General features: G+C 56.5%; 1 protein-coding gene across 1 annotated transcript; it reads left to right on the top strand.

Annotated features, from left to right (window-relative positions):
- Positions 1 to 910: 910 nt before the first annotated feature.
- TGFBI (transforming growth factor beta induced) lies at positions 911 to 26,703 on the top strand. The gene is made up of 17 exons (XM_068163112.1): positions 911 to 1,073; positions 5,190 to 5,288; positions 12,992 to 13,056; positions 14,327 to 14,484; positions 15,631 to 15,795; positions 16,895 to 17,041; positions 17,679 to 17,820; positions 18,372 to 18,584; positions 18,732 to 18,869; positions 19,297 to 19,442; positions 19,592 to 19,728; positions 20,250 to 20,380; positions 23,274 to 23,398; positions 24,488 to 24,590; positions 24,775 to 24,854; positions 25,461 to 25,485; positions 25,627 to 26,703. Exons 1-17 carry the CDS (start codon positions 964 to 966, stop codon positions 25,677 to 25,679), a joined length of 2,037 nt encoding a protein of 678 aa, XP_068019213.1. The 5' UTR covers positions 911 to 963; the 3' UTR covers positions 25,680 to 26,703.

The following is a 26,703-nucleotide window of genomic DNA, read 5'->3' as shown; positions in this document are numbered from 1 at the left end:
TCAAGTCCAACTGAACTGCTCCCAACACTGTGGTGAGTCAAGCTGGGGAAACAAGAGGCCAGATGGCTCGAGTCTTTGCTGTGCCTTTGTGCATGGCATTGCACAGGGAACCTCAGCTCCTTGTCATGTTTTGGCCTCTTTCTGTCTGACAGTGCCGTGGTGATGAGCACAGTGACAGCCTCCAGTGAGGGTCTGACATCTCTGCTGCCATTATCTTTACAAGCACCAAACACCACTCTCTGCCCTTGGCTGGAATGGAGGTTTCTGTGAGGGTCACAGAGCCCTGGAGCAGGCTGCCCAGAGAGGTTGTGGAGTCTCCTTCTCTGGAGACTTTCCAGCCCTGTCTGGATGTGTTCTGTGTGACCTGTGCTGGATTCTATGGTCCTGCTCTGGCAGGAGGGTTGGACTCGATGATCTTTGAAGGTCCCTTCCAACCCCTAACACCCTTTGATCCTATGATCTAGCTGTGAGGCCAGGACTGGCTTCTAGGGGGCTGCCCCACTGTCCCCCTTTGTGTCTGTGACCCTTCAGAGCCATGGGCTGGCAGGTAGCTCGCTGCAAAGCTCACCCCTGGGCTGTATGCTGACCATGGGGGCACGGAGAAACAAGGATCCCTAAGGAGAGAAAGTGATTGTGGATGAAACGCTGAGCCGGAGGGGAGCGTGGAGAACATCCCAGCAGACGGATGGATGGATGGATGCATGGCTGGGTGGATGAATGGACGGTGGATGGGTAGGCAGATGGATGTGCCCGGGGCAGCGGCTCCTTCTCTCTCCCCTCTCCTCCCTCCCCTCCCTCCCTGCCGGGCCGGGCCGGGCCGGGCGGCGGCTCCTCACTCTCCCCCCGCGGGGCCGCCCCGCCGCTCCCCGCCCCCGCGCCGCCGCCGCATTTAACGGGACGCGCGGCCGCCGCCGGCCCGTCCCGTCGCTTCCCGTGGCTCCCCCGGCCGTGGCTTCCCCGGCCATGGCTTCCCCGCTGCTGCTGCTGGCCCTGGCGCTGGGCCTGGCCGCCGCCGCCAAATCCCCGTACCAGCAGGTCCTGCAGCACAGCCGGCTCCGCGGCCGGCAGCACGGGTAAGCGGCTCTCCGCCCCGCGCCGGGGACAAACGGGAGGGGAAGGGGTACTAAGCACTTTCTCCCCCTGCTTTCGCACAAATGCCGGTGGGAAAGAGCGGCCCCGGGCGAGGGGGCGGCTCGGTGGCTGTCTCGCCCATCTCTGGGAGCCGCTGTCGGGGTCTTTGTGCGGGTGCGGAGCCGCCGCCGAGCCTGGGAGTGGTGCGGAGCCCCCGGGGGGCTCCGGCTGGGTCCTGGCTTCCTCGGGTGACGTCTTGGGCTTTCTGCCTGGGATTACGACTTTATCTTTCTTCCTCGAAGAACATTTCTTACTTCCATCTCCAAATAACTTTTTTCCTGTCTTCCTCAAATAACTTTTTAATCTCAGCCTTAATTCATCCCCGAATAGTGGTTTGGGTTTTTTTTTGTTCTCTGAAGGTTGGACTCGATGATCTTAAAGGTCTCTTCCAATCAAAACAATCCTATGATTCCGGGATGCTCTTTCATCCCCAAATAACTTTTTTTCTTTCTTCCTCAAACTTTTTGATTTCATCCTCAAATAACTTTTTCTTTCATCCCCGAAAGGCTTCCCCCCCCCCCCCCCCCCCTTCCCTCCTCAAACAACTTTTTTATCTTTCTTTCTTCTTTTCATGACTTCCCTCTTTTCTTTCAGGATGCTTAATACTTCAGAGGTCATTATAGACCCCTCAGGGAGCCTTTATCAGGGGAAAAAGGGGGGGAAAGAAAGGGGGGGAAAGAAAAGGGGGGAAAAAGTCCTGAGGACCATCTCTTGCTGGATGGACAAAGTGCTGTGGGCACTGATAAGCAGAAAACGAAGGCAGTGTTCAGTTGTTCCCGCTGTTGTTAAAACTTACTGGGGATTAGGGAGGGTGAAAAGGTGCCAGACCTCTCTGCTGGCTTCTGCCTCTCGGGGTGGTGACACTGATTGAGCTGCAGCTTCCAGTTAAACCGAGGGCAGGGTTGTGAAATGCTCTTAAAGCCCCGAGCCTTAAATGCTGCCATTTGATACGGTATCTGGCAGGGATCCAGGGCAGGCTTTGCGAAAGGGGGTTTGCTGTCTGTGTCCGACCAGGTACAGAGTCCTGCAGGCAATCCTGAGCTGATGCCTGGTTGTGAAATCTGAAAGGCGAGCGAGTTGCAGCGACAGAGGCACAAACACTGCGAGCCCTGCTCCGGCCGTGAGCGGACACTAAGCAAACAGCCGGCGCTGCCGGGAGCCCTGCGGCAGCAGCTTGCGCCGGGTGGGTGAGCTGGGGCACTCCCGGTGTGAATCAGTGCATTCCTCTGCAGAGAGAAGCCTGTTGTTACTCCCTGTACAACCCACAGAGGCACAGGGGCAGACGTGACTGTGGGCCAGTGCCTGGGATCTTTGGGAGATGCAAGGAGTTAGCATGCCAGGGCTGCCAGGGGAAGGGAAGTTCCGCCGGGATGAACCCAGCGCAGCTCACCGCAGCCGCTCACTGGTCCCTTTCTGATGGAGAGAGCAATTTACATCGAGCTAATTTTCCTACATCGACAGGATTTTGACCGTTGATTAATGACCTGCCAGAGAGATACGGCGGCACAAACCCAGCCCCAAAGCTCTCGGGCGTGAGGAGGGTTGTTTGGCTTGCAGGAGGGAGCTCCGGAGGGATGTGCAACCAGGGCCGCCACGCTCTCTGCTGCAAGCATCCCCCCACACCATCAATGCTCCTATTGAGCCGAGGGCGAGCTGGGTGGCAGGCTTGGCTCTGCAGCAAGCCTTCTATGTCTTCATTAACTTCTTATTTTTGAGCTGAGTGAACCAGCTCACATCAGGGAGAGGAGCTGAGAGGTGTGTGAGGAACACTAGCGTTTGAAGGTGAAAAGCTAGGAGTGCTCTTTCAGAACCCACCTGGCTTTGCGGGCACTGTGCCACGCTGGGGAGCTTCGGGAGTGCCGTCAGGGCAGGTAGCTGAGGCCATGCTGTGGATGCTGCACTTCCCTGCCCCTTCCCAAAGGGCAGCCCCTGCCCCGGCAGCTCCCAGCTGCTGCCTGCCAAGTGGAAGGCTTCAGCTGAAAGGGAACAATAGGCAGTTTTATCCTTGAGTCAGCGCGGCTGGCTGGGAACGGCATGGCAGAGGTGATGAACTCCAACGAGGAGAGGGGAGAGTGTTGACAAATTCATTTTAAGCCAGACTGGGCAAAGAACCAGAACAGGCACTGCGGGGAGCCGCTACTACAGCCTGCCGGTGGGAATCATTGATAACACCGCTCGACGGGGGGACTTCTCCACCCCGAGGTAAAGCTGGGAAGAGTTCCCCTCCCCATAAGTCAAGGAGGAGGCATCAGCCCCGCAGAGCCGCGGTCGTGGGTCGGGAGGAGGGAGCAAGGCAGCGCCAGGTTCGACGCTGTGCCGCGAGGGTTTTCTTGGCAGGCTGCTCCTGGGGATACAGGGGAAATGATCAAACAAGTCCTGCAGTAGCCAGGCTTGTCAAGATGAATATTAGAGGGATTGTCCACTGCCGTCAGCCAGACGCTGAAATTGAGGCAGGGTTTGGAATTTCGATGTAATTGGAAGCAGATTTTGGCGCGGCGGGGCCGGGGTAGCCGAGGTGGGCTGAGTCAGAGCACAGACGTCTCTCTAAGGGAGGATTTGGCTTGGAGCAGGCTGAGCCCGGGCCAGTTTGCACCAGCTGAACGTTTGGCTTTCTGATTGCTAACTTCCCCCCCCCCCCCCCCCCCCAGTGGCTTCTTTCTCCTTGTCCTTCTTATACATAGAAAAAGAAATACCTGAGAAACAAACTCTCATTCCTGGATGTGGCAGTGAGGAGGCAAATGGTGAGCCCAGGTCCTCACTGTATCCCTCGGGGCAGGATGAAGGTGCCAGGGCCACAGCTGGGTCAGATCTTGCCTCCACAGAGCCCTGGGGCAGCCACATCAACAAAGGCTCATTGAAGGCAAGCCAAGCTCCTGCTGAGGCTGGCGCTGGGGTTAGCCAACATATAGGAGACCTTTAATTCATGCTAATGATGGGCAGGCTGGCCCATTTGGGAGCTGAATTTGGGACGCCGGTGAAAAGCAAGGATGGCCACGGGAGGACTTGGTGATGGAGCTGCAAGCTCGGCTTTTGTTCATTTTGGTAGTCAAGTGGGCAGTGTCTTGGTCAAGCCCGGTGTGAAACAGGCTGCTGCCTGTTCTTCCTAACAAATCAACAAGAAGACCTTTACATCAGCATCTCCAGACCCCATCCTGAGCTGCTTTTGTGCAAATGAAGACTCTGCCCTGGATGATGCAGAGTGCTTCTGATGGGCTGCAGTGATGAGTTCTGTGTTTGGCTTAATTGTTTGCTTTCCTGGCAGCCAATACTGTGCACACTCCTGGTGCTGCTGCCACAGCCTGGTGCTGAGGACCACAGTTTAGTGGTGCCCTGGCAGTGCTGGGTTAACAGTTGGGCTTGATGGCCTTAAAGGGCTTTTCCAACCAGAATGATTCTATGGTGTTGGGAGCCCAGTCTCAGCCGGGCTGAGCAGCCTCATCTTGCCTGGGCTACACCTCTGGCTGAAGCCCAGAGGCAGCCTCTGCTCTTGCAACACAAATCCATAAATCATAGCTCATGCATTGACTATGCATTGCCCACAGCTGTGGTCAGGGCTGCTGGCCACAAGTCAGACTGCTGGTGAGCCAGGCTGAGCAGGGAAGTGCTGTGCTGGCCAAGCCAGCAGCAAGTAAACTCCCAGCTCCTGCTTGACCACATCTCTGCTGCCACTTCTTAGAAAGCTGAAAAGCTGCAGTCAGCTCTCGGTGCACTTAGTCACATTTGTTGTGCCAGCCATCTGCTCTTCTGGTTGGGAGAGCACCTCGTGGGCTGTCAGCCTGTGCTGCCAGGCCTGGTGTGTTGAAACCAGAGTGGGCAGAGCCTGGCCCAAAGCAGACCCCAGCACTCCAGCTGCAGCCACAGCGGTGCCGAGTTCAGGGGGACGGTCACTGCGTGCTGTGTGCTCAGGCCGAGCAAGCTGCCTTGCAGCTATCAAGGGTTCCTCTCTGGCAGCTCCAGCAGGGGGTTCTGGGTGGTGTCAGGTGGGCTCTGGCTCTGTGCTGGGGCTCAGCACTGAGAGGTGAGAGGCTTACCAGCCCCTCTTCTGCTTGCCCCTGCAGCCCCAACGTGTGCGCGGTGCAGAAGCTGATCGGCACGAACAGGAAATACTTCACCAACTGCAAGCAGTGGTACCAGAGGAAGATCTGTGGCAAGTCAACGTAAGTACCCACCTGCCAGCAGCACATCCCTGGAGACCCTGCCCTGGAGGTGGGTCTGGGTGGGGGCCAGGCTGTTTTCAGTGGTGCCCAGTGGCAGGACAAGAGGTGACGGGCACCAGCTGGAACGCAGGAAGCTCCATCTCAATGTGAGGAGGAACTTCTCTGTTGGAGGGTGGTGGAGCCCTGGAGCAGGCTGCCCAGGGGGGGTGTGGAGTCTCCATCTCTGGAGTCACTCCAAACCCACCTGGATGCCATCCTGTGCAACCTGCCCTGGCAGGGGGCTTGGACTGGGTGATCTTAAGAGGTGACTGCCAGCACCTATCATTCCATGCTCTGTGTGACAAGCATGGTGGAGCATCACAGCCCAGGGTGTCAGCTTTGTGCACATACGGGCTAAGAACTCTTTTGGCCTTCTGCTCCCCAAGCAACATTTGTGATGCTCTCAACTGGCAGTCCAGATCCTAAGAGATGTAGATGTTAAGAATGGAAAGTCCCCCACAAATCCAGCCCCTGATGGTTTATCCTGATTGCATCTCTATCAGTGCTTGCAGAGCTCTCAGCACTGCGATGAAGTGTCTGCCAGATGTTTCCTAGCACTTAGCTGTGTGCCTCTCTCTCCACGCTAGGCTCAGGGCTGCCCAGCTGAAATAAAACAAAAAACAGGGAAAAAGATCAAGCAATAGCAACCCAGAGCTGATGGGTATTGGAGAGAACACAGAATTCATCTGCATGGGTTTGCTTTGGAAGGCAGAAGAGAAGTACGGGGCAAGAGGTGTCCGTTGTAGCCAGGGCTCTCTGCAGACTCCACCAGGAAAGTTAATCAGAGTTGCAGAGCAGTTCCAGGTTTAGGGCTGCAAACAATGATGCTCAAGTGGCTGTTGCACGGAGTGTCTGTGTGAGCAGCCTGGGGATGCTCTTTTGGGAGCTGCAGTCAGCAGATAATTGAGGGGGTGCTGTGCTTGCCTGGCTGCCAGGCTCTAGATCAGGAGCAGAGAAGCTTTTTCCTTGGTGTAAACCGAACTGGGCTTTCAGACACTTCTGCTGCCCCCTGCTTTCCTTATCCCAGTATCAGTGCAGAGGTGCTGGCTGTGGGGAGCCAAGCTGTGAGCCAGGGCTGGGGCCTGGATCTGCAAGGCCAAGAGGAGCACAGAGCAGAAACTCATCTCCCGTGCTTGTGCCGCGGTCCAGTGCCAGTGGTGATCAGGTCTGGAGGAGCATGCTGCTCTTTACTGCAGAGTAACTCACTCCTGTTTCTGCAGGCTGAGCTCTGGAGCTGTGATAAGCTTTTCTTTTGGTTGCCTTCACTGGTTTAGGGATGCTGGCTGGCCACCAGGACTGGGGGGGAGTGTGTCTGGTGTTGGTATGGTGAGCAGGGAGACCAACCAGGAGCTGTGACTGTGCACAGCCTTTGGCCTTTCAACCTGCTGCTCAGGAATTCATCTGGAAGAGAGCAATTCTGCACTTCAGGAGGATGTGCCACCCAGTCAGCATGTGTAGTGGTGTCCCTGCTGTCCTCTTGTCCTTCCAGCCAAGAGAAAAAAGCCCAGAGCACAGCACCCACACCTCCCCCTTAGTTCCACAAAGCCACCAAACCTGGGAAGACTTCACCTGGGTGATTAGAGTTGAGGCTCTGTCCTTGGCTGGAGTGGCTTTTCTTGGCATCAAATGGGCAAGGCTGTGGCATGCCAGTGTGGTATCATCACTGCCTCTTCTGATAACAGAGGAGCTTAGTGGGTCTCCCAAAGCCCATGCCTCAGCTGTGGGTGTGGGATAGCTTTAACAGGCACTGAGGGGCCACAGGTTCCATCAGCTCTGACCCCACATAACCCAGGGGTGCAGCTGTGTTTGGCAGAGACAAACTCCACTGCTCTGCAGGAAGAGGTGGAACAGCTGGCCCCTGGCAGTGCTTCCTGAGTCCCCAGGAGGAGATGGGGTGATCCCCTCTAACCTCCTTGTCTCTGCCCTTACCCCCGTGCCTAAGGCAGTGATGCAGTGCTGAGGGAAAGCAGCCAGAGCATCAGCCTGCCTGTGAGCCCAGGAGACCCTGCTCCCAGCACCCGTGAGTGCCTCCCTGCCCTCGGCAGCATCTCCACAGTGCCTCTTACTGTCTTCTGCTCTCCCCCTCGTCACTTGTGAGCCTGGGCCCTGCTTCCCCCTTCAGCAGTGCCTGTGCACAACAGAAGGCGTGAGCCTTGACTCAGAGTTTCCAGAGGACCCCGAGGCAGCTCTGATTACAAACGCTTGCTGCGGATGGCTCCCACCGGAGGCGTATGGAAGCAATCAGGAGTCGTTTGGGCCATAAAGGACATGATGCATTATCCTCTGGCCCTCAGACGGCTAAACCGGTGCCAGGGCCCTGGAGCTGTGCTGTGCTCAGCGCATCAGTGGGCACAGGTGGTGGTGCTCAGCAGGAACCCTTGAAACTGGCCTGTGGTGAGAGGTTTTACCCATACCAGATGCCTCTAAATCCTGGAAAGAGGCAGGATTTGGCACACTCAGCACCCTACCCAGATGGATCCAGCCTTTGCTTGGGATCTGTCATCAAAGACCTCTCCTGAAGCTGTGTGCTTGGTCCTGCTGTTGCCAAGGGAAGATGCCCAGGGAGGATGGTGGAGCTGGCTAAGCATGGCCATTTCTCTCCTCCTCCACAAAGGTTTTCCCACCTGTAACTGTCCTGGGTTAGGAGATGCTTGGCCTCTTTCACCTGCTTCACATTAGACCTGGCTGTTCATTTCACAGAGTGGCAGAGGTTGGCAGAGACCTCTGGAGATCTCCTAGCCCAAGGCCCTGCCAGAGCAGGTTAACCTACAGCAGGCTGCACAGGACTGTGCCTGGGTGCAGCCCCCTGGCTCTAGGCAGGTAGCTTGGACTTCTTTGATGTCCTTTCCTCCTCTGAGCACTGTTTCAAACAGATAGTAAGGAGGGAGGCGACCTCCTCAGCAGGTACTGCATAGAAGCAAAGCTGCTGAGCTCCTGCAGAGCTAACTCAGAGCACAGAAATTCAGCCCTGAGTGGGAAGGCAGGAAAATTGCTGCAGGTCTGTGGTATGACTTCATTCCTCCTTGGGTGATCACATCCTGCATCAGGAGATGCAGAGCAGCTGGAGCAGCAGGGAGAGCCAGCTCGAGAAACAGGCACTGCCTGGTCTTTAGTCCTGCCTCCAGGGGCATCACCTCTTGACCACTGCTCCAGGCTCCTGGCTGAGAGCACTCACAGGCACCCCGGGGTGTAGCAGCCCCTCTGAGTTGCTCCATAGCTCTTACCAGTAACAGTAAGGCAGAAAGTTGTTGGGGAGGCTTGGCAGGCTTGCCTCATGTGCAGCATCTTTGCCAGGAGGGTGCTGGAACACTGGGACAGGTTGTGCAGGGAGGTGGTTGTGGCCCCACCCCTGGAGATATTCAAGGTGAGGCTCAGCAGGGCTCTGGGCAACCTGATCCAGTGGAGGATGTCCCTGCTGGCTGCAGGGGGTTGGAGCAGATGACCTTTGGAGGTCCCTTCCAGCCTGGGTGATTCTATGATCTCCTGGCCCGCAGAGGTTGAGTGCTGCTTGTGCCTGCTGCTCATTCAAGGCCAAACTTGAGGGACCCCTGAGCAACATGATCCAGTTGGAGATGTCCCTGCTCACCGCAGGGGGGGTGGGCAAGATGACCTTGGAGGGTCCCTTCCAACCTGATGCATTCTGTGATTCTGTGACAGAAACTTCAACTCCTGTCACCAGAAGTCTGTTCCCTCTTTCTCTGCTCCCCCTCTCCCCCCTTTGTTTTTCTTCTCTTTGCTGAAATAGGGAGCTAGGGAGAAATGGAGTAGAGGCCTTATGTACAGTTTTTTATCACTGCTGATGAAGTGAGATAGGACACTTGGCAAGGAGTCTGACACTGCTTTGATTTTAATGAGCACTGAAAGGAGATTGTTTTGGTAATTAGGTCATTTTCCACTGTCAGTTACCCCAGAGCCACAGACAGAGTTTATTTAGTGTATTCTCAGCTCTCTGCCTGGGGGGGTTCCACCTTTTCCTACCCCCTGAAGCGCTGGGCTCCTTCTCCTAAGCAGCTGACTGCATCCCCAGGCACCTTTGTGTCTTGGGAATGGAAGGGCAGCTTGCACAGCCTGGGGGGTTGATAATTTATGGGGGAAGGACTAGTGGCAGTGAGTTGCCCCTCCATCCATTACTCCCCCTCCCCCCTTTTAAATGAACTTCTTGTCTGATGCACTTTCCTCCACTCAGGGGGAGGAGAAGGAGCAATGCCTCTCTGGCACTTGCTGCACAGCCCCCCAGCATATGGGTTTTGTTACAGGAAATGATTACAAATGGATCTTTATTCACTGCTCTATGCAGAAGCTTATTTTTATTACCCTGGAAAATGCATTTAAAATCGAATTTAGGATCCTAAGGAGGCAGCAGCAGTGAAACAATGGCTGAGGGGAGGCAGGGAGCTGGCTCCTGCAGCCAGACCCAGAGAGGCCTTTCAGAACCGAGGGCTGGAAAGCTGCAGACAGGACTTGAAATGCCTGGGTGAGGAGGTCAGGGAGCTGTGGTCAGAGGGCTTGCAGAGTGGGTGACAAATGCTCCTTGTAGGAGGGCATTGCTGGTTGAAGCCACATCCCTGCCAGCCACTGTGCCCCAAGGCAGTGGTCTGCAGCTGCTGAGCAGACACCAGCAGTGGGGATGGACCGGGCAGCTCCCCAAGGCTTTTGTGCACAACCTGTCCTGGCACAGCCTGGAACACAGGAGGTTCCACCTCAGCATGAGGACAAACTCCTTCAGTGTGAGTGGCAGAGCCCTGGAGCAGGCTGCCCAGAGAGGTTGTGGAGCCTCCTTCTCTTCAAAACCCTCCTGGAGGGGTTCCTGTGTGGCCTGCCCTAGGGGATCCTGGCAGGAGCCCTAGGGGATCCTTTGCCACAGAGCTGCCTCCCAACCCCTCCCATTCTACCACTCTGTGTGCTGCAGTGGCTGGCAGGTGCTGTGCTTTCTCCTGTGAGCTCTTTGCCCCTGGCCATGTTGTCCTTCCTGGGCAGCAGAGTGTGGCTCTGACCCAGCTGGAGGCCCTGCCAAGGGAGCAGCCTTCCTCCCACAGGGGTGTGTAGGGTGCTGTGGCTACTATGGGATGTGTAGGGTACCATAGCATTGAGCTGTGAGTCCTACCAGTGGGGCAGAGCTTCAGCCACGGTTGTGCTGCTCCTCCCTGAGGGCTGGAGTGGCTGCAGGAGCAGCTGGGAGCATGCCCTGTGCTGCTGTCCACGTGCCCCGTTGCATGGTGCTGGTGTGCCTTTGGGTGGGCTGGGTGCTGTGGTGCTTCCACCCAGCCTGCCAGCCATGGGAGGGCTGCAGCTGTATTTTGACTCTCAGCTGTGGCTCCTTGTAGGTGCAAGTGCTTGGCTGAGCACCCCTCTGTTCACCTGGGAGGTTTTCTGGTCCTCAACTCAAACTGCTGGCATGCAAAATGCATTGCAGGTGGTGCTGGTAGGTCACCTCCAGTGGGCAACTGAGACTGGGGGCTTGAAGGTGCCCCTGCAGGAGCAGAGCTGGCCCCGTTGCTACCCACGGTGCTTCCCCTGTGGGGTGGTGCTGGAGATGCCTGTGAAAGCCATGCAAAGCAGGGAGTGTGGTGCCTGCCTCCCTTCCCTGTGCCCTGCCCTGCTGGCAGGCTCCTGGGGCACCCCTGCGCTGCAGGCTGTGAGCATCAGCGTCCTGCCCCTCAGCCACAGCTCCTCCGTCTCTGGCCAGGCTCCAATCACCCTTTGGGAGCCTACCTCAGCACTCAGGAATTATTCATGCTGAACTTTGGTGTGGTTTCTCTTTAATCAGCTCCTCCTCTTTGATTACAGGTCTGAACCAAGGGAACTGTCTAGACTGGGTTTAGTTTCTAGGCTGAAAAAAGGGAAAACTGGAGGTAGGGGAGGGAAGGGGGGGGGAGAGAAAGTGTTTCTGATGACCATGAGACAGGGGGCTGGGGAGGGCAGAGCAGCAGGGTGTTAAGATCTCCAGTAGTCAAAGGAAGAGATTGCTCTAGGCAAACTCTTTCCCACATGGAATATATAATGTCTAGACAATCAGTCTGGGTTTGTTTTGTAATTCTCTCAGGAAACCCTGACACAGAATTTATTTGCCTCTGTCACAGCAAGGCAGGTATTTGTTTCACTTACTGCCTCTTAATCACCCTGAAGAATTCCCTCTTAAACCCCAGGCATTTCCACTGCTTGTTAACAGTGTTCAAATGATGACAAATCTCTGAAGCTGGAGGATTTTCCTCTCTCTTTGTATGAGGGAGCTGAGGCTCAGCCACACAGCATCCTGCTCACCTCACATCCAGCCAGGAGCACAGAGGAGAGGCCTGGCTGTAGGAGGAACAGCTCTCCCCTCTCTCCCCTCTCCTTGCCTTGCTCCTTTCACACCTAGCAGGAGAGCAGTAGGTGAAAGAGCTCCCTGTGAAACAAATGGGAAGCTTCTAGAGGGTTTTTGTCTCTTTCTTTACTTCTTGTTCCCCCCACCCCCGTTAATATCAGCACATCTTCCACTGCATGGCCAGCCTGGGGGAGCAGATGGCTTTTATTTCCCGTGGAGCTGCAAACGGTGGGTGCCAACCAGAAGGGAATCATCGAGTCCCTGAGGCTGGGAGGAGCTTTAAGATCACTGAGTGCAAGTTAACTCAGCAGTGCCACCTCCACCGTGCTGCACCGAGGCTGTTCCCATGGAGGTCCCCGGTGCCAGCAAGGGTGGAGGTGCTGCAGTGCTGCCCACTGTGCCCACGGCTGACCTTGCCACCACTGGACAAGTTTGTCCTTGCAGGGCCTATCCCATGTGCCTCTGCATCCAAGCCCAGGGCTGCTCCATCCCCTCCAGGCTGCTGTTGTGGATTTTGCCAGGAGTGAGCAAATAACTTCTGATGGTGGATGAGAATGAGGTGAAATGATGGGGAGAGAAGGGAGACCTTACAGTGGCCTTCCAGTACCTACAGGGGGCCTACAGGAAAGCTGGAGAGGGACTTTTTATAGGTGGCTGTGGTGATAGGACAAAGGGCAAAGGCTTGAAACTAGAACAGGGGAGATTTAGATCAGACATGAGGAAGAAGCTCTTTACTGGGAGGGTGGTGAGACTCTGGGAGGGCTTGTCCAGAGAAGCTGTGGGTTTCCCATCCCTGGAAGCGTTTAAGACCAGGCTGGTCTTGAACTTCCAGCAATCTGGTCAGGTGGGAGGTGTCCCTGCCCATGGCAGGGGGTTTGGAACTAGATGATCTTTCAGGACCTCTCCAACTCAGGCTGTTCTGTGGCCCCAGGAAACGTGCACCGCTCGGCTGGCTTGGCAAAGCAGCTGCAGCAGAGCCCCGTCCCGTCCAAACAGTGATTGCATGTGACAGCTGCAGTCAGCTGAGGAGATGCCCAGATCCTGTGGGAGAGGTGCCCACAGGGACCAGCACTTGCAGCAGGTTGTCTGCTGGGACTGTGAGCTCAGCTTCCACGCAGTGCTTGTCCTTCCTCCCGGGGAGCGCAGGCTTGGGACGGAGTTGCGCCTGCTGCCGTCGGGCCGAGCAGCTGGCAGCGTGCTGCCCTGGGGGAGATAACAACTGTGCTTTGTCTCTGGCTCTGAGGGGAGGAGAGCCTGCTGAGAAACATCACCAAATATGGCTGGACACAGAAACGTGGAGCACAGAGGGAAAGCAGGGAGATGCCATCAGCTAATCTGCCCTATCCCTCTCTCCTTCCAGAGTGATCAGCTACGAGTGCTGCCCTGGGTATGAAAAGGTTCCTGGAGAAAAAGGCTGCCCAGCTGGTAAAAACATCTTGGACTGTTTCTCTTCCCTGCCTTCCCCAAGTGACCCAGCTGCCTGGCAGGGGGAAATGTTAGAAATGTGCTCCAAGGGGATCAGGTTTCTGCAGTTCATGCACAATGTTGCCACGAAGGAGTCAGGAGAGGCCTGGGCAGAGCACCAGCCCAGTGCCAGAGCTGCTTCAGTGCATGCAAAGCATCCCAGGCAGTGTGAGACTGGGGATGTAATGAAACTTAACCAGGCATGGGAGGGCCAGAGGGGGCTGCTCATCCCAACAAGTCATCTGGCTGTATTGGGAAGGCAGCAGAAAGGGCTGCTGGAGGAGCAGACAGCTCAGCTCAGTTTTCCTTTGGCAGGAAAAAGTTGAGCAAGAGTGCACTGAGAAGCAAATGCAGGCAGCCATGGGTGGGGGGAGGGAGCTGGGGTTGCTGGAGAGTGCCATCTGCTTTTGCTTTCTCAACACTTCCTTCTGCAAAAGTTGGATGCTGCCCACTTAGCCACATGGATGGCTCAGTGGAAACTGAGAGCAGTGGTGAGCTGCCAGCTCTGAAACCTGCAAGCAAGCAAGGGTGGGGTGAAAGCAGTGAATGTCTCTGCTTGCCACACTTCACCTCCCTACAAGGACAGAGCAGCTCTGTCTGAGCCTGCAGGGATGCAGCAGATAATGGATTGTGCTGCTGTAACTGAGGCTGGAGCTGCCAGCCTGTGGTTAGTTGTTGCAGAGGGGCCAGAGGAGAGCCACAACGATGGTCAGAGAGCTGGAGCACCTCTGCTACGAGGACAGGCTCAGCAAGTTGGGGCTGTTCAGCCTGGAGAAAAGAAAGCTCCAGGGAGACTTTCAGCAGCCTCCCAGTACCTGAAGGGGGCTGCAGGGTAGCTGGAGAGGATGTTTATAAGGGCCTGTGGTGATAGGATGGGGGCAGTGGTTTGAAACTAGAGCAGGGGAGATTTAGGTTGGACATTAGCAAGAAGCTCTTTGCTGTGAGGGTGGTGAGACACTGGAACAGCTTGCCCAGAGAAATTGTGGATGCCTCATCCCTGGAAGTGTTTGAGGCCAGGATGGATGAAGGTTTGAGCAACCTGGTGTAGTGGGAGGTGTCCCTGCCCATGGCAGGGGGTTGGAACTGGGTGATCCTCAAGGTGCCTTCCTTGAAGCCATTCTGTGATGCCCAGAGAGGTGTCCCCAGGTGTGCTCAGCAGCAGTGCTGTGGTTCAGTGGGGTGTGGGAGGGCTGGGGGCTGTGCTGGGGTTGTAACCCTTCTCTCCTTGCAGCACTGCCACTTTCCAACATCTATGAAACCCTGGGAGTTGTTGGCTCTGCCACCACGCAGCTCTACTCCGACCGGTCCAACCTCAGGCCGGAAATCGAAGGACCTGGAAGCTTCACCATTTTTGCCCCCAGCAACGAAGCCTGGGCCTCCTTGTCTGCTGTAAGACAGCCTTCCTCCTCTTCCTCCTCTTCTCTGGCTTGCTCTAGCAGAGATCCAGCTCTGCAGGGGGCTGGATCCAGGCCTGCCTAGTAGAACAGACACAGTGCTGGTGTGGGAAGGACTGAGAGCTTCTGAGGTGGGGATCACTGCACTGCTCCATCAGCTCCAGAGCTTTGCTTCTGAACTCCAGCAGCAGATGGGTGTAAAAGTCACCTCCTTCAGTTTCCTCTGCTTCTTACCAATAGAGGCTGCAGTAAGACCTTCAGCAAGAGGCTCTCTAAGCCTCTGGGGTGTTCTGGTTCACTCTTTCTCTACCTCTCTGCTTGTCCTTCATCACCTGCACGAGTGGCCAGTCCCAGCTGGAGCCTCTGTACACTTGCAGCCTTTCTGCATCACTGTGTCCCTCTGCTCCACCACACCTGCACTGCCTTTGTAGCTTCCACTCCTGACACTCACCACTGCCCTGCTGGAGCTCCAGTCCTCATGGAGCATCTCTGGACAGGGATGAGTCCTAACTGTACAACCCTTATCCAGCTGCATCCCACATCTGAATCACTTGTCCCCAGACAAGCAAGGACAACTAACAAGGACACTGGGCAGTTTTAAGACTCAGCTTGACAGGCTGCTGGGCCATCTCATCTAAACTCTACTATTACCTAGAAAGGTTGGGCCAGATGATCCCTGAGGTCCCTTCCAGGCTTCTATCACTCCATGATTCTAGCTACTGGGACAGGGAGGGGGCAGGGGCATCTTTTTGGCTATCTCCATCACCAAGCTGCTCCCCCAAACCTGCACCAGCAGAGCCCCTTGCAGGGAGGATGCTGTTGGGGAAGGTCTCCTGTGTCGTTGCCCTTGGTCCTGAGTGATGCCTTTTGTTGCCTTTGACGCAGCAATCCCACACTGGAGCTTGCTGCCACCATGCCTTTGTCTGCCAAGGCTGAGTGGTGCCAGGGCTGCTGTAAGGCAAGACAAAGACTGATGACATTTGAGCTCTTGATTGGCACAGGTGGCTCAGGGCTGAATGCATCACCTCACACACACAGAGGCCTTGGAGGCAGCCTGGCTGCAGGCAGAGCTCCTGGCTCTCTCTAACAGCTACCTGGACTGCCTCCTGCAGAGCTGAAAAGGCTTTCCCCTGCTTTCCAGGAAACCCTGGACTCCCTCGTCAGCAACGTCAACATCGAGCTGCTGAATGCCCTCCGCTACCACATGGTGAACAAAAGGGTCCTGACTGATGACCTGAAGCATGGCACCACGCTCAACTCCATGTACCAGGACCTGCCCATCCAGATCCACCACTATCCCAACGGGGTAAGGCAGCTCTCTTACCCCACCTGCCCCAGCCTTGCTCCCCTGCTGCCTTCCACCTCCTGCACTCTCCTTGGACCTGCAGCACTCTCCAGTGCTTAGGCTGACAGCTCTTGGTGTGGGGTTTGTAATTAGAAGGAGCTTGGCAGGGATATTCCTGCAGGAGATGGCTCTGCCATGGTGCTGCAGGGAAGCTGCCCACGTTTCTCTATAGCTTGCCTGGGTGGTGGTGCCCTTGTGGGCAAGGAGACCAATGCTCTTCTGGGGTGCATCAAGAAGAACGTGGCAAGTGGGTTGAGGGAGGTGCTCCCCTTCTGTCTGCCCTGCTGAGGCCTCATCTGGAGCATTGTGCCCAGTTCTGGGCTCCCCAGTTCTGAGAGAGACAGGGAACTGCTTGAGAGGGTGCAGCAAATGGCTACAAAGATGATTAGGGGACTAGAACCTTTCTGTCAGGGAGAAAGGCTGAGGGACCCAGGGCTTTTCAGCCTGGAGAAGGGAAGGCTGGGGGGGATCTTCTCAGTGCTTATAGACACCTTGAGGGTGGGTGTCAGGAGGATGGGGCCAGGCTTTGTCAGTGGTGCCCAGTGGGAAGGGACAACAGGCACAAGCTTGGGTGTAGCAAGTTCCATCTAGACAGGAGGAGGAGCTTCTTTGCTTTGAGGGTGGTAGAGCACTGGAACAGGCTGCCCAGAGAGGTGGTGGAGTCTCCATCTCCAGAGCCACTGCAAACCCAGCTGGACATTGTCTTGTGCAGCCTGCTCTGAGTGACCCTGCTCTGGCAGGGGGGTTGGACTGGATGATCTCCAGAGGTTCCTCCCAACCTCTGTCACTCCATGGTTCTGTGCTTCTTAGTCTTTCCTCTGTGTTTCAGTCTTGCTGATGCAGAGTAGACAAAACCCCTGAGAGCTTCCAGAGCCCTTTGATCAGGCAGCGTTTCAGCCCTTCCCCAGGGAGCATCCTCGCTCTTGTTGTGGCTTTTTGTAAGGAAACCACACTCCTGCTCCTGCTGAGTCAACATCCTGGGGCTGGCTGCCTTTGAAACAGGGCTGCTGTGCCCTGTGCTGGTGCTCACCCCCCCCCCCGTGGCTCTTTGCCCCTGCAGATTGTGACGGTGAACTGTGCCCGGCTGCTGAAAGCTGACCACCATGCCACCAACGGCGTGGTCCACGTCATCGACAAGGTCATTGCCACCACCACAAACAGCATCCAGCAGATCATTGAGACTGAGGACAGCCTGGAAACCCTTCGGGTGAGTCCTCCAAGGCTCCTTAGATCACCCCACTCTTAGTGAGGCCTCCTGGTGCTCTGGCCAGGTGCCTTGGTCTGTGGCTGTGAAGCCGCTGGTAAAATCCTTGTCCCGGTGTGGCTTCTTTTGCCTCAGAAGAGGAGCAAGGTAGTGGTTTCTAGCTGTCACCCTGCCACTGCTCTCACTAGAGAGATGTGAACTGTCTCCTCCCTCTTCCATGCATGTCTTAGCCTTAGGAGAGGTTGACTGCTCACATCTGATGAGTAGCAATGTGTTTGCCTTGCTCTTTGCCCGAGTTAGAGTAACTCACACAGTGCAGCTGGCCGGCTGTGGGCTCTGGTCTGAGTTGCTCACTGGACCTGCCATGACCCTCTCCAGGCATGCCAGGGTATTGAAACTAGCCCTCAGCCTTGCCAAGAGAGGCTCTTGTAGGCAAATTTCTGGAGCACAAGGGACCCAGGGGGCTGGGTCAGATGTGTGAAGGCAGCAAAGTGCTGAAAGAAGCCTTTGAGGAGTTCCTGTGGCTCCTGTGGAGTTGCAGCACTCTCGCTGGGTCTGGCCTCGGGGTGTGCCTGGGCAAAGCTGTGACCTTCCTCTTTTGGCTGAATGTGCTTTGCCCTCCCTCCTCCTCTCCCTGAAGGCTGCTGTGGCTGCTTCTGACCTCAACAGCCTGCTGGAGAGCGAAGGCCAATACACACTCCTGGCTCCTACCAATGAGGCCTTTGAGAAGATCCCTCGAGAAACACTGAACAGGATCCTGGGGGACCCAGAAGCCCTGAGGGGTAAGTGCTTGTTTACTGAGCCCACTGAGACACTCCAGAGTGCTGCTCAGTTCTTCTGAATCCCTTCTCAAGGACATCTGAATGGCTCCTTGATGCACTCTGGCAACAGCTGCACGGAGCAGACTTGGCTGAGTCCAGCTTCTCAAACCGAACAGCCCAGACTGCTCTGGGGGCAGCCAGGGCAGCTGCGTAGGCATGGGGGAGAGAGTGGCACCCAGAGAGGGAGGAGGGAGCTGAAGCAGTCCCTTTGCTGAGCTCCCCTTTAGCTCTCCTGTGGGTGATGGTGACTTCTGTCAGGCCAGCAGGATGCAAGAGCACTGACACCTACTCAATACAGCTTCTGACAAGTGAGCCCAATAACCACACAGAAAACTGCTGGAGCTGGCAAAGGTGCAGGAAACTGACTCTGGCTAGGCACTCCCTTGCCCAGGCTGATGAATTTAAGCCAGCACAGTTCCAGGTGACTCTGCCTCTTCTGGGATGCCCTTGGTGCTGTCCAGGATCCCTAAAAGCTGCAGGGACCTCCAAGCTCACTCAGACCTCTCCTACAGACCTGCTGAACCACCACATCCTGAAGTCAGCCATGTGTGCCGAGGCCATCATTGCTGGCCTGACCATGGAGACGCTGGAAGGGACCACTCTGGACGTGGGCTGCAGCGGGGAGGAGCTGACCCTCAACGGGAAGCCAATCATCGCCGCCAAGGACGTCCTGGCCACCAACGGGGTCGTGCACTTTGTCAACGAGCTGCTGATCCCAGACTCAGGTACTGCTGCCCCCTGCACCTGGCTTCCTCTGCCCTTCCTCTGGGCTGCTTGCCAAGGAAGAGCTGGATGGAAGGGCTGCAGCTGTGTGGCGGGGATGGGTGGGTTGCCTTCACAGGAAGGTTACTGAGTGCTGCCTTTCTTTCCAGCTAAGACTCTGTTTGAGCTGGCACAAGAGTCTGAAGTTTCCAAGTCCACAGAGTTCTTCAGACAAGCTGGTCTCACTTCTCACCTCACTGGCAGCGAGAGAGTCACCCTCCTTGCCCCAGTGAATGATGTCTTCAAAGGTAAGCTGGGGAGTGAATCCCTTCCTTCAGTGTGGGCCACAGAGCACCCTCAAAGGGTCCCCAGGCAGGCTCAGTGCCCAGGGTGCAAACCCTCTCTCAGAAGCTGCTGGAACACTGGAGCAGGCTGCCCAGGGAGGTGGTTGTGGCCCCATCCCTGGAGATGCTCAAGGTGAGGCTCAGCAGGGCTCTGGGCAACCTGATCCAGTGCAGGATGTCCCTGCTGAGTGCAGAGGGGGTTGGACTGGATGAGCTTTGGAGCTCCCTTCCAACCAAGCCATCCTGTGATTCTGTGTCCCAGCCACAGGCAGTGGCATCCAGCTGTACAGTTCAGAACTGGTGCAGGAGGTGCTCTGTCCTGGGACAGCTCTCAGCGTCCCAGAGACCATTCCCAGTGCCTCACTGCTGCTTCCCACACGTTCCGCTGCAGATGGGCTCCCCCCTGTTGACAGCAACATGAAGAACTTGCTTCTGAACCACATTGTTAGGGACCAGCTCTCCTCTAAGTACCTCTACCACGGACAGAAGCTGCAGACCCTGGGGGACAAGGAGCTGAGAGTGTTTGTGTACCGCAACGTGAGTGCCCGCGGCGGGCAGAGGCGGCTGGCTGGTGCCGGCTGGCTGCGGCACTCTGAGCCTCACCTGCAGGGTGCTGGGGGGGGAGAGAGGCCTCTCTTGGGAAGCAGGTGCCTATAAAACCCTTTCCTCTGCACTCCTGCTGGCAGAACCTGTGCATTGAGAACGCCTGCATCGCTGCCCACGACAAGAGAGGAAGGTTTGGGACCCTGTTCAGCGTGGACAAAATGCTGACCCCGCCGTCGGGCTCCGTGATGGACGTGCTCAAGGCAGACCATCGCTTCAGGTGAGCTTCCTGCTCTCCTCAGCCAGAGAGAGGAGCAGGAGAGCTGCCAAAGCAGCTCCTGTTTGCTGTGGGTCGTTGCCATGGCTGTATGGCATTTATGCTGACGTAGAAAGAGCATCAGACCCCTGCTCTGGTCCCTAGAGTATAAGGAGTGAGGCTTCAAAGAACTCCTGAAGGAATTGTGAGCCAGGAGTGTGTGCTCTCCCTTAATGCAGAAAGAATCTGGCTCTGAAGCCATCTCTGCCCATCAGAGGCACTGTGGCCAGACCTCTCTGTCTCCTCACTACCATTTGGACCCTGGGGAGTCAGCGTTCCCAGGTTCCTTTGCCCTTTCTGAGGCGTCCTGGTCGGACCTCCCAGGCTCATTGCCTACTCAATCAACTCGATGGCTGATTGGAGTGCTGCAGCCCAGCAGCTGCTTCACTTGTAGCTTTGTCTTGCTCTGAACACGACGTGCAGGCTGCTCAGAGCCCCAGCCAAGCCCTTTCTGCTGAAGCTTCCTCTGTCTGCTTGCCCTGCAGCACCCTGGTGGCTGCCATCCAGTCCGCAGGGCTGACGGAGAACCTGAACAGGCCTGGGACCTTCACGGTGTTTGCTCCAACCAACGAAGCCTTCCGAGCCATGCCCCAGGGGGAGCTCAACAAGCTGATGGGTGAGTGCTCCTGGAGCCCAGGGTGAACACCTGCTGGTGCCCTGCTATGGGCAGGAATGGCCAAGCTCCCCTCACACAGCTCTCTCCCGTGAGGGCAGGCTGAGAGCATTGGGGGTGTTCAGTCTGGAGAGGAGAAGGCTCTGAGGAGACCTCATTGTGGCCTTCCAGGATCTGGAGGGGGCTACAAGAAAGCTGGGGAGGGACTTTTGAGAGTGTCAGGGAGTGATAGGACTGTGGGGGGATGGAGCAAAGCTAGAAGTGGGGAGATTCAGATTGGCTGTGAGGAAGAAGTTGTTGCCCATGAGGGTGGTGAGAGCCTGGCACCGGCTGCCCAGGGAGGTGGTGGAAGCCTCCTGCCTGGAGGTTGGATGTGGCTGTGAGCAACCTGCTGGGGTGTGAGGTGTCCCTGCCCATGGCAGGGGGGCTGGAGCTGGCTGAGCCTTGAGCTCCCTTCCAGCCCTGCCAGTTCTGTGATCCTTTGGCCCTGCCTGCTGGTGCATGGCTGAGGCTGTGCTCCTGTGTCAGCTGCTCTAGCAGGGAGGTTGCACTGGGTGGTCTTCAGAGCTCCCTTCCACACACCCCCCCCCCAGCATCCTGGGATTCTGTGGTACACTGAACTCTCACACAAAGCCTGGCCATGGCTTTGTACTTCCCTTCTGCTTGGAGGATGTCTGTGGTGTGCTGCACACTTCCCATGACTCGAGCTTGGCTGTGCTGGCTCCTGTGAGCAAGACAACTCAGGTGTCTCCAGAGGAACCCATGGGATCTCTGCCTTTCTCAGGGCTGAAAGTGAGGATGTGGCTGTCAGGCACACAGGGTCAGGGTGTCTCAAGGAAGTTTGGCAAGCAGCAAACATGCTCCTCATTCAGCCTCAAGTTACACTGGAGGAACTCAAGTAGGAGAAGGATGGAGGTGTTGCTCCACCTGTGTGTAGCTGGACAAGGCAGGGAGCCCAGGTGTGACCCTGAGAAGACAACAGGTTGAGAAGCAGGGGCCAGGCTCTTCTCAGTGGACACAAACTCGAGCACAGGAGGGTTCCACCTCCACATGAGGGAACACTTTACTGTGAAGGTGGCAGAGCCCTGGAGCAGGCTGCCCAGGGCGGGTGTGGAGTCTCCCTCTCTAGAGACTTTCAGGAGCCATCTGTCTGTCCTGTCCTGGGGGATCTTGCTTTAGCAGGAGGGTTGGACTCCACCTCCAGAGGTCCCTTGCAGCTGCTGCCACTCTGTGACTGTGATCCCATGGATATCCCAGCCCAGCCCAGGTGAAGAGTAGTGCTCTGGGAAGCAGAGACCTGCAGGCTGGCTGTGAAAAGAGAGCCTGGGAGTGCTCAGGCAGAGCCTTCTGGAGAAGCAGCATGAGCTGCCCCTTTGTTCATGCTGGGAACTGGCTGTGGTTGGAAACAATGCCAGGTATTGGAGAGTGGAGTCCTCACCTCCTCAAACCCCAAGCAGACACTGACATCATCCCTTGGGAAGCATCTGCCCATGGGAGCTGCTTGCCCTTTGCAGTGCAGGGCTGGGGAGCTGGGGACGTCAGGCTGCACAGCCAGGCTGCTGCCTCAGACATAAACATTGCAGAGCTGCTTTGCAGCTCTGGTAAGTGGGATGAGGTGTCCCAGATGTGCACCCTACAGATGTGCCTCTGCCTTCCCTTCTTCCTTTTTTCCCCCACACAAATATTTAGTTTACTCTCCTGACTGGAGGTGACTCATGCTGCTGAGGATGTGCAGGCTGAGCTCTGGCCACCCTCTGGCAAAATGTGATGGAAGTTGAGCAAGCTGCCAGCGAGCTCAGAGCTGAGCACTGGAAGAGAATCCCCCCTTGCTGAAGGGGCTGCTCTGGGCTGCTGGCTGGAGGCCACCTTGTGCCCTTGCTCTGGCTGTGGGGTTTGCCACTGGCACTGCACTCTCTAGAGAAGGTGGAGGAGGGATGCTGGACTGTGCTGGGCATGACTCTGCCTCTTCTGGGAAACAGATGGTGAAGGAGCAGCAGCTTCTCTTCCTAAAGCCTGTTCCAAAGCCTGGCTAGAGGAGCAGAGCCTCGGTGGGGAGCAAATGAGGGCAGGATGCCATAGGGTGAGTGGCAGCAGCATGGGGCCAGGCGCTGCTCAGTCGTGTCCAGCCGTGGGACAAGGGGCAGTGGACACAAAGTGGAACACAGGAGGTTCAATATGAACATAAGGGGAACAATTCTTCACTGAGAGAGTGGCAGAGCTCCAGAGCAGAGCCCAGAGAGGTTGTGGAGCCTCCTTCTCTGGAGGCATTCCAAACCCCCCTGGGTGATTTACTCTGGCTGCCCCTGCTTTAGCAGAGGGGTTGGACTAGATGACCTCCAGAGGTCCTCTCCAACCTCCCCCATGCTGGGATTCAGTGTGGCATGTCTCCTGCTCCTCTCTCCTTCCCAGCCAGCAGTGCTGCAGCTTCAGCCATGCAGGTGACTGCCAGCTGGCCCTGGCACTGCTGGCAGCACTGGCAAGTACCAAGCACTCTGTCTGCTGCCTGATTTCACCCTGGCCCAGACTTCCTTAGGATGTGAAGGCAGAACAGAAGCAGGTTCATGGTGTGGACAGTGAGACACTGAGGGGCTGAACCCCCAAGAGACAGGAGTTTAATGCAGAGGGCAGGTTTGGTCCCTAGCCAGGTGGAGCACTGGGAGAGTGTCCTGCTGGACTCCCTGGAAGCCTGCCCTGCCTAACAGGGATGGCCTCAAAGTCCTGAGCAGCTGCAGGGGAGGTGCTTCTGCCCAGGCTTTTCACCTCTCCCTGGTCTCCTTGCACCCTCAGGAGGTTAGGATGGGCTTCTCCCATGCAGTTTCACTCCAGCACATGAAATGTGGGCAGCAAGGGCTGCTGCTGCTGCTGTTTGGCACATGGAAATGTTTCTTTCCCCCAGGGAATGCCAAGGAGCTTGCCAACCTCCTCAAGTTCCACGTGGCTGATGAGATCCTGGTGAGTGGTGCAGTTGGTGCCCTTGTGAGGCTGAAGTCCATGCAGGGAGACAAACTGGAAGTCAGCATGGTGAGTGAGTCACCTTGGCTGGGCTCTGTGCTTGATCAAAGGGTGTCTGAGCTTAGCTGGGGGGCGTGGGAGCCCCTTCCCAGGCTTCCTGGGCTGAAGCAGGGGGACTGTTGCCCTGTGTTCAAGCTGGCACTCCTGGGGTGTGGTTTGCTTCGACTTGCTCCCCAGAAGACCAATTGTAAATGATTCCCAGGAGCTGCTATCAATTGAATGCTGAGCCATGGGAGGGGAGGAGGAGCATGAACAAATGAAAAGCATCACTTGTTCAGCTAGCACCTCTCTGCCAGTGCAGCCAAAGCCAGCCCTGCATGGGCTCCCACACAGCAGGGTTTGTCTAGATGGCTAATCTCATTTCAGAACTCTGCAGTACAGTGAGAAGATGGCCAGTCCTCTGGGGAGGGAGGAAAATGTGCCTCAGAAAACAAGCCCAAGAGCCACTCTGTGCATAAGGAAGGAAATGCAGGAGTCAGATGGCAAGGCCAGGGTTTCCAAGGGCATGGTGTTGGCCAGCTGGCCTGCTAGGCTCTTCCCAGCTCCAGTCCTGATCTCCCCTCTCCCTGGTTTGGAATTAGAGAAGAGTAGATCTAGATTGGGTGTTAGGAGAAAGCTCTTTACCATGAGGGTGGTTGGGCACTGGAACAGGCTGCCCAGGGAGGTGGCTGGGGCCCCAGCCCTGGAGGTATTCAGTGTGAGGCTGGACAGGGCTCTGGGTGACCTGATCTAGTTGGGGATGTCCCTGCTGGCTGCAGAGGGGGCTGGACTGGGTGAGCTTTGGAGGTCCCTTCTAACCTGGGTGGTTCTATGAAGCCCTGCTTGGTGTGAGCACAGAGGTGGTGTCTGTGCCCTGCTGCCACAGGACAGCGCTCCCAGCCTGGGCACCGAGAAGGTCCAAGCTCCAGAGGCACTCCAGGGGAATCTGCTCAGGCTACAACTGGGATTTGTATTCCCCTTGAGGGGCAAGAGGGCTGACAACAGCCATGGCCAGCCAGGGGAGGAGGGAACACAAAGGGAGGGCTTTGCTGGGAGCACTGCAGACCTCTGCTGGCAAAGGTTTCTCACTCTCTGCTGCTTTCCCCCTCCCCTGAGCAGAAGAACAACATCGTCCACATCAACAAGGAGCCCGTTGCTGAAAGTGACATCATGGCCACAAATGGTGTGATTTATGCCATCAACTCTGTCCTGCAGCCTCAGGGTGAGTCCAGGGCTGGGAATGTGCTAGAGCCAGGTTCCAGCAGAGCTGCCTGGGGAGGGAGCAGTGGCACCTGGCAGTCCCTGCTGGCTGCTGGAGAGGCTTGGTCTGCCGACCCACAACGATGGAAGGGAGCAGCTTGTGTGCTTGGAAGAGGATCTCAAAGCTATCTATGTCCCACCCTTAGCTTCAAGGCCACAAGAAAGAGGGGATGAGCCTGCAGACCCTGCCCTAGAGATCTTCAAACAGGCATCTGCCTTATCCAAGGTAAAGGACAAAAATCTCTCACCGAGGAGCTACTGAAAATGCATTCTGGTGGCAGTGACTGGGAGAGCTTCAGCTCCCCCAGAGAGTGAGCTGTGTTGGTGGGATGGCAATGCCTACAAGGGGCTGTGGTGACAGGACAAGGGGTGATGGCTCCAAACTGGGAGACACTGGATTTACACCAGCCCTTAGGAAGAAGTTCTTCCCTGTGAGGGTGGTGAGGCTCTGGAACAGGCTGCCCAGAGAAGCTGTGGAGGCTTCAGCCCTGGCAGGGCTCAAAGCTGGGCTGGCTGGGGCCTTGAGCAACCTGGGCTAGTGCAAGGTGTCCCTGCTCATGGCAGGGGGCTGGAACTAGCTGATCTTCAAGGTCCCTTCCAGCTCAAGCCACTCCCTGAAGGTGTGAGCAGTCCTCCCTTCTTGCTCCAGTGTGTTCTGCACCCTGGAGCCTGTGGTGTGCAGCACACTGTGGCTGCCCCCTGGCATGGCCAGATCCCAGCAGTGAAACCTTCACCCATTATTGTTTGAGCTTAGGGACAGGTGGAACAAGATGCAAAGTGCCCCTAGAGCCTTGCTGCATTCATGCCAACCTCCTCTTCTCCTTCCCTGCAGGTTTCCCAGAGGAATCCTCGACTAGGTAAAGCCTGATTCCAATTCCCCTTGTCTGTCCCTGTCCCTCCCCCTTGCTGCAAGCAAGGCATAGCCTAGCTGGAGGGGAGGGGGCAGGGAGGCTGTGTGTGTGTCTGTGTCCCACCTAACTCGACCTTCTCCTCGGCAGCTCCTGTCTACTCCCGGCTGCTGGCCAGGATGAAGAGCTCGGGGGGGTTCTGAGCGGCGCCGTCAGCAGCCACGGGCACCATCCCCATCCCCATCCCCATCCCCATGCCCATCCCCAGGCCCTCCCCTCTGGCTGGCAGGGAGGGACAAAGTCCTTTTGAAAAGCCAAATATCCCCCTTAAGTTTATTTTTGTCTCCAGGGACTGGGTAGAGTGAAAAGCCATATATATTTGTATATATTTTAAACCCATTTCTGTTGGGGGCTGACCTGGATGCTCCTGGCCCGAGGACAGCCTGGGGGCCGGGGGGGGGGGGGGGTGCTGTGTCTTTTGATTCTTTCCTTTCTGTCTTTCTTAAGGTAGTCATTTGCCCTTCCTTACACCCCCAGTGTGGGGGTGATGTGTCCATGTGAGGGCAGGTGCTTCACTCCACTCTGGTTCAGGAGCTCAGGAAGATGCTTGGAGCTCAGCTTGGTGCTGTTTCACCTGGGGAGACCGACAGGGGCTGACCTCAAGCCACCTCCCCAGGCTGCCAGTGGTGCCCACGGGCACTGCAGACCCCAGGCTCCCAGAGCAGGCAGCCAGCTGTGATCTCACTGCAAACCCCCTCCAACCCAGGGCCAGAGCTGGGCCGTGTGGGGCAGAATGCCTTGGCAGGAATTGTGTCTGCTCAGCTTTCTGAGCACTCCTGGTAAGCTGCTTTGGAGGAAGGAAACTTATTCCACTCATTAACCATTACCCAAGCAGTTTCTATTTTGGCTGGGGGTTCTGTGTCCTGGGGTTTGTTTCTAAACAAGCATGTGCTTCCTTCTTCCCCTGGGTTTTAAAAGCCCTCCATGGCACCCTGAACTGAAGGCCTTTCACAAAAGCCTCTCTCTTGAGACAGGAGTAGCTCCACCACGATAAGCTGTGGTCTGACCTGGTCTCTTCTGGGGTTGGGGTTGGGGTTTGGTGTGGTCATGAGAGGGACAGGAGAGTTCTCCCTGGCTGAAGCCTTCCCGTCAATGATTCCTTTTTCACAGTGGTTGGGGGGTTTTGTAATAAAAGAATGGAAAATAAACTCAGAAGTGCCAATCTGA

The sequence above is a fragment of the Melanerpes formicivorus genome, unplaced genomic scaffold (genome assembly GCF_026170545.1).
Source record: "Melanerpes formicivorus ecotype bairdi unplaced genomic scaffold, bMelFor1.0.p_v2 SCAF_2, whole genome shotgun sequence".
Lineage (NCBI taxonomy): Eukaryota > Metazoa > Chordata > Aves > Piciformes > Picidae > Melanerpes > Melanerpes formicivorus.
Note: the sequence above shows the minus strand (reverse complement) of the source record. Positions and strands in the feature narration are given on the sequence as shown.

Excerpts from the sequence above, each read along its gene's own strand:
- TGFBI (XM_068163112.1), top strand. The coding sequence starts at position 964 with ATGGCTTCCCCGCTGCTGCTGCTGGCCCTGGCGCTGGGCCTGGCCGCC. Across the intron at positions 20,381-23,273 it reads GGAGCTCAACAAGCTGATGG|GGAATGCCAAGGAGCTTGCC; the intron begins GTGAGTGCTCCT and ends TCTTTCCCCCAG. Across the intron at positions 24,591-24,774 it reads CTCTGTCCTGCAGCCTCAGG|CTTCAAGGCCACAAGAAAGA; the intron begins GTGAGTCCAGGG and ends TCCCACCCTTAG.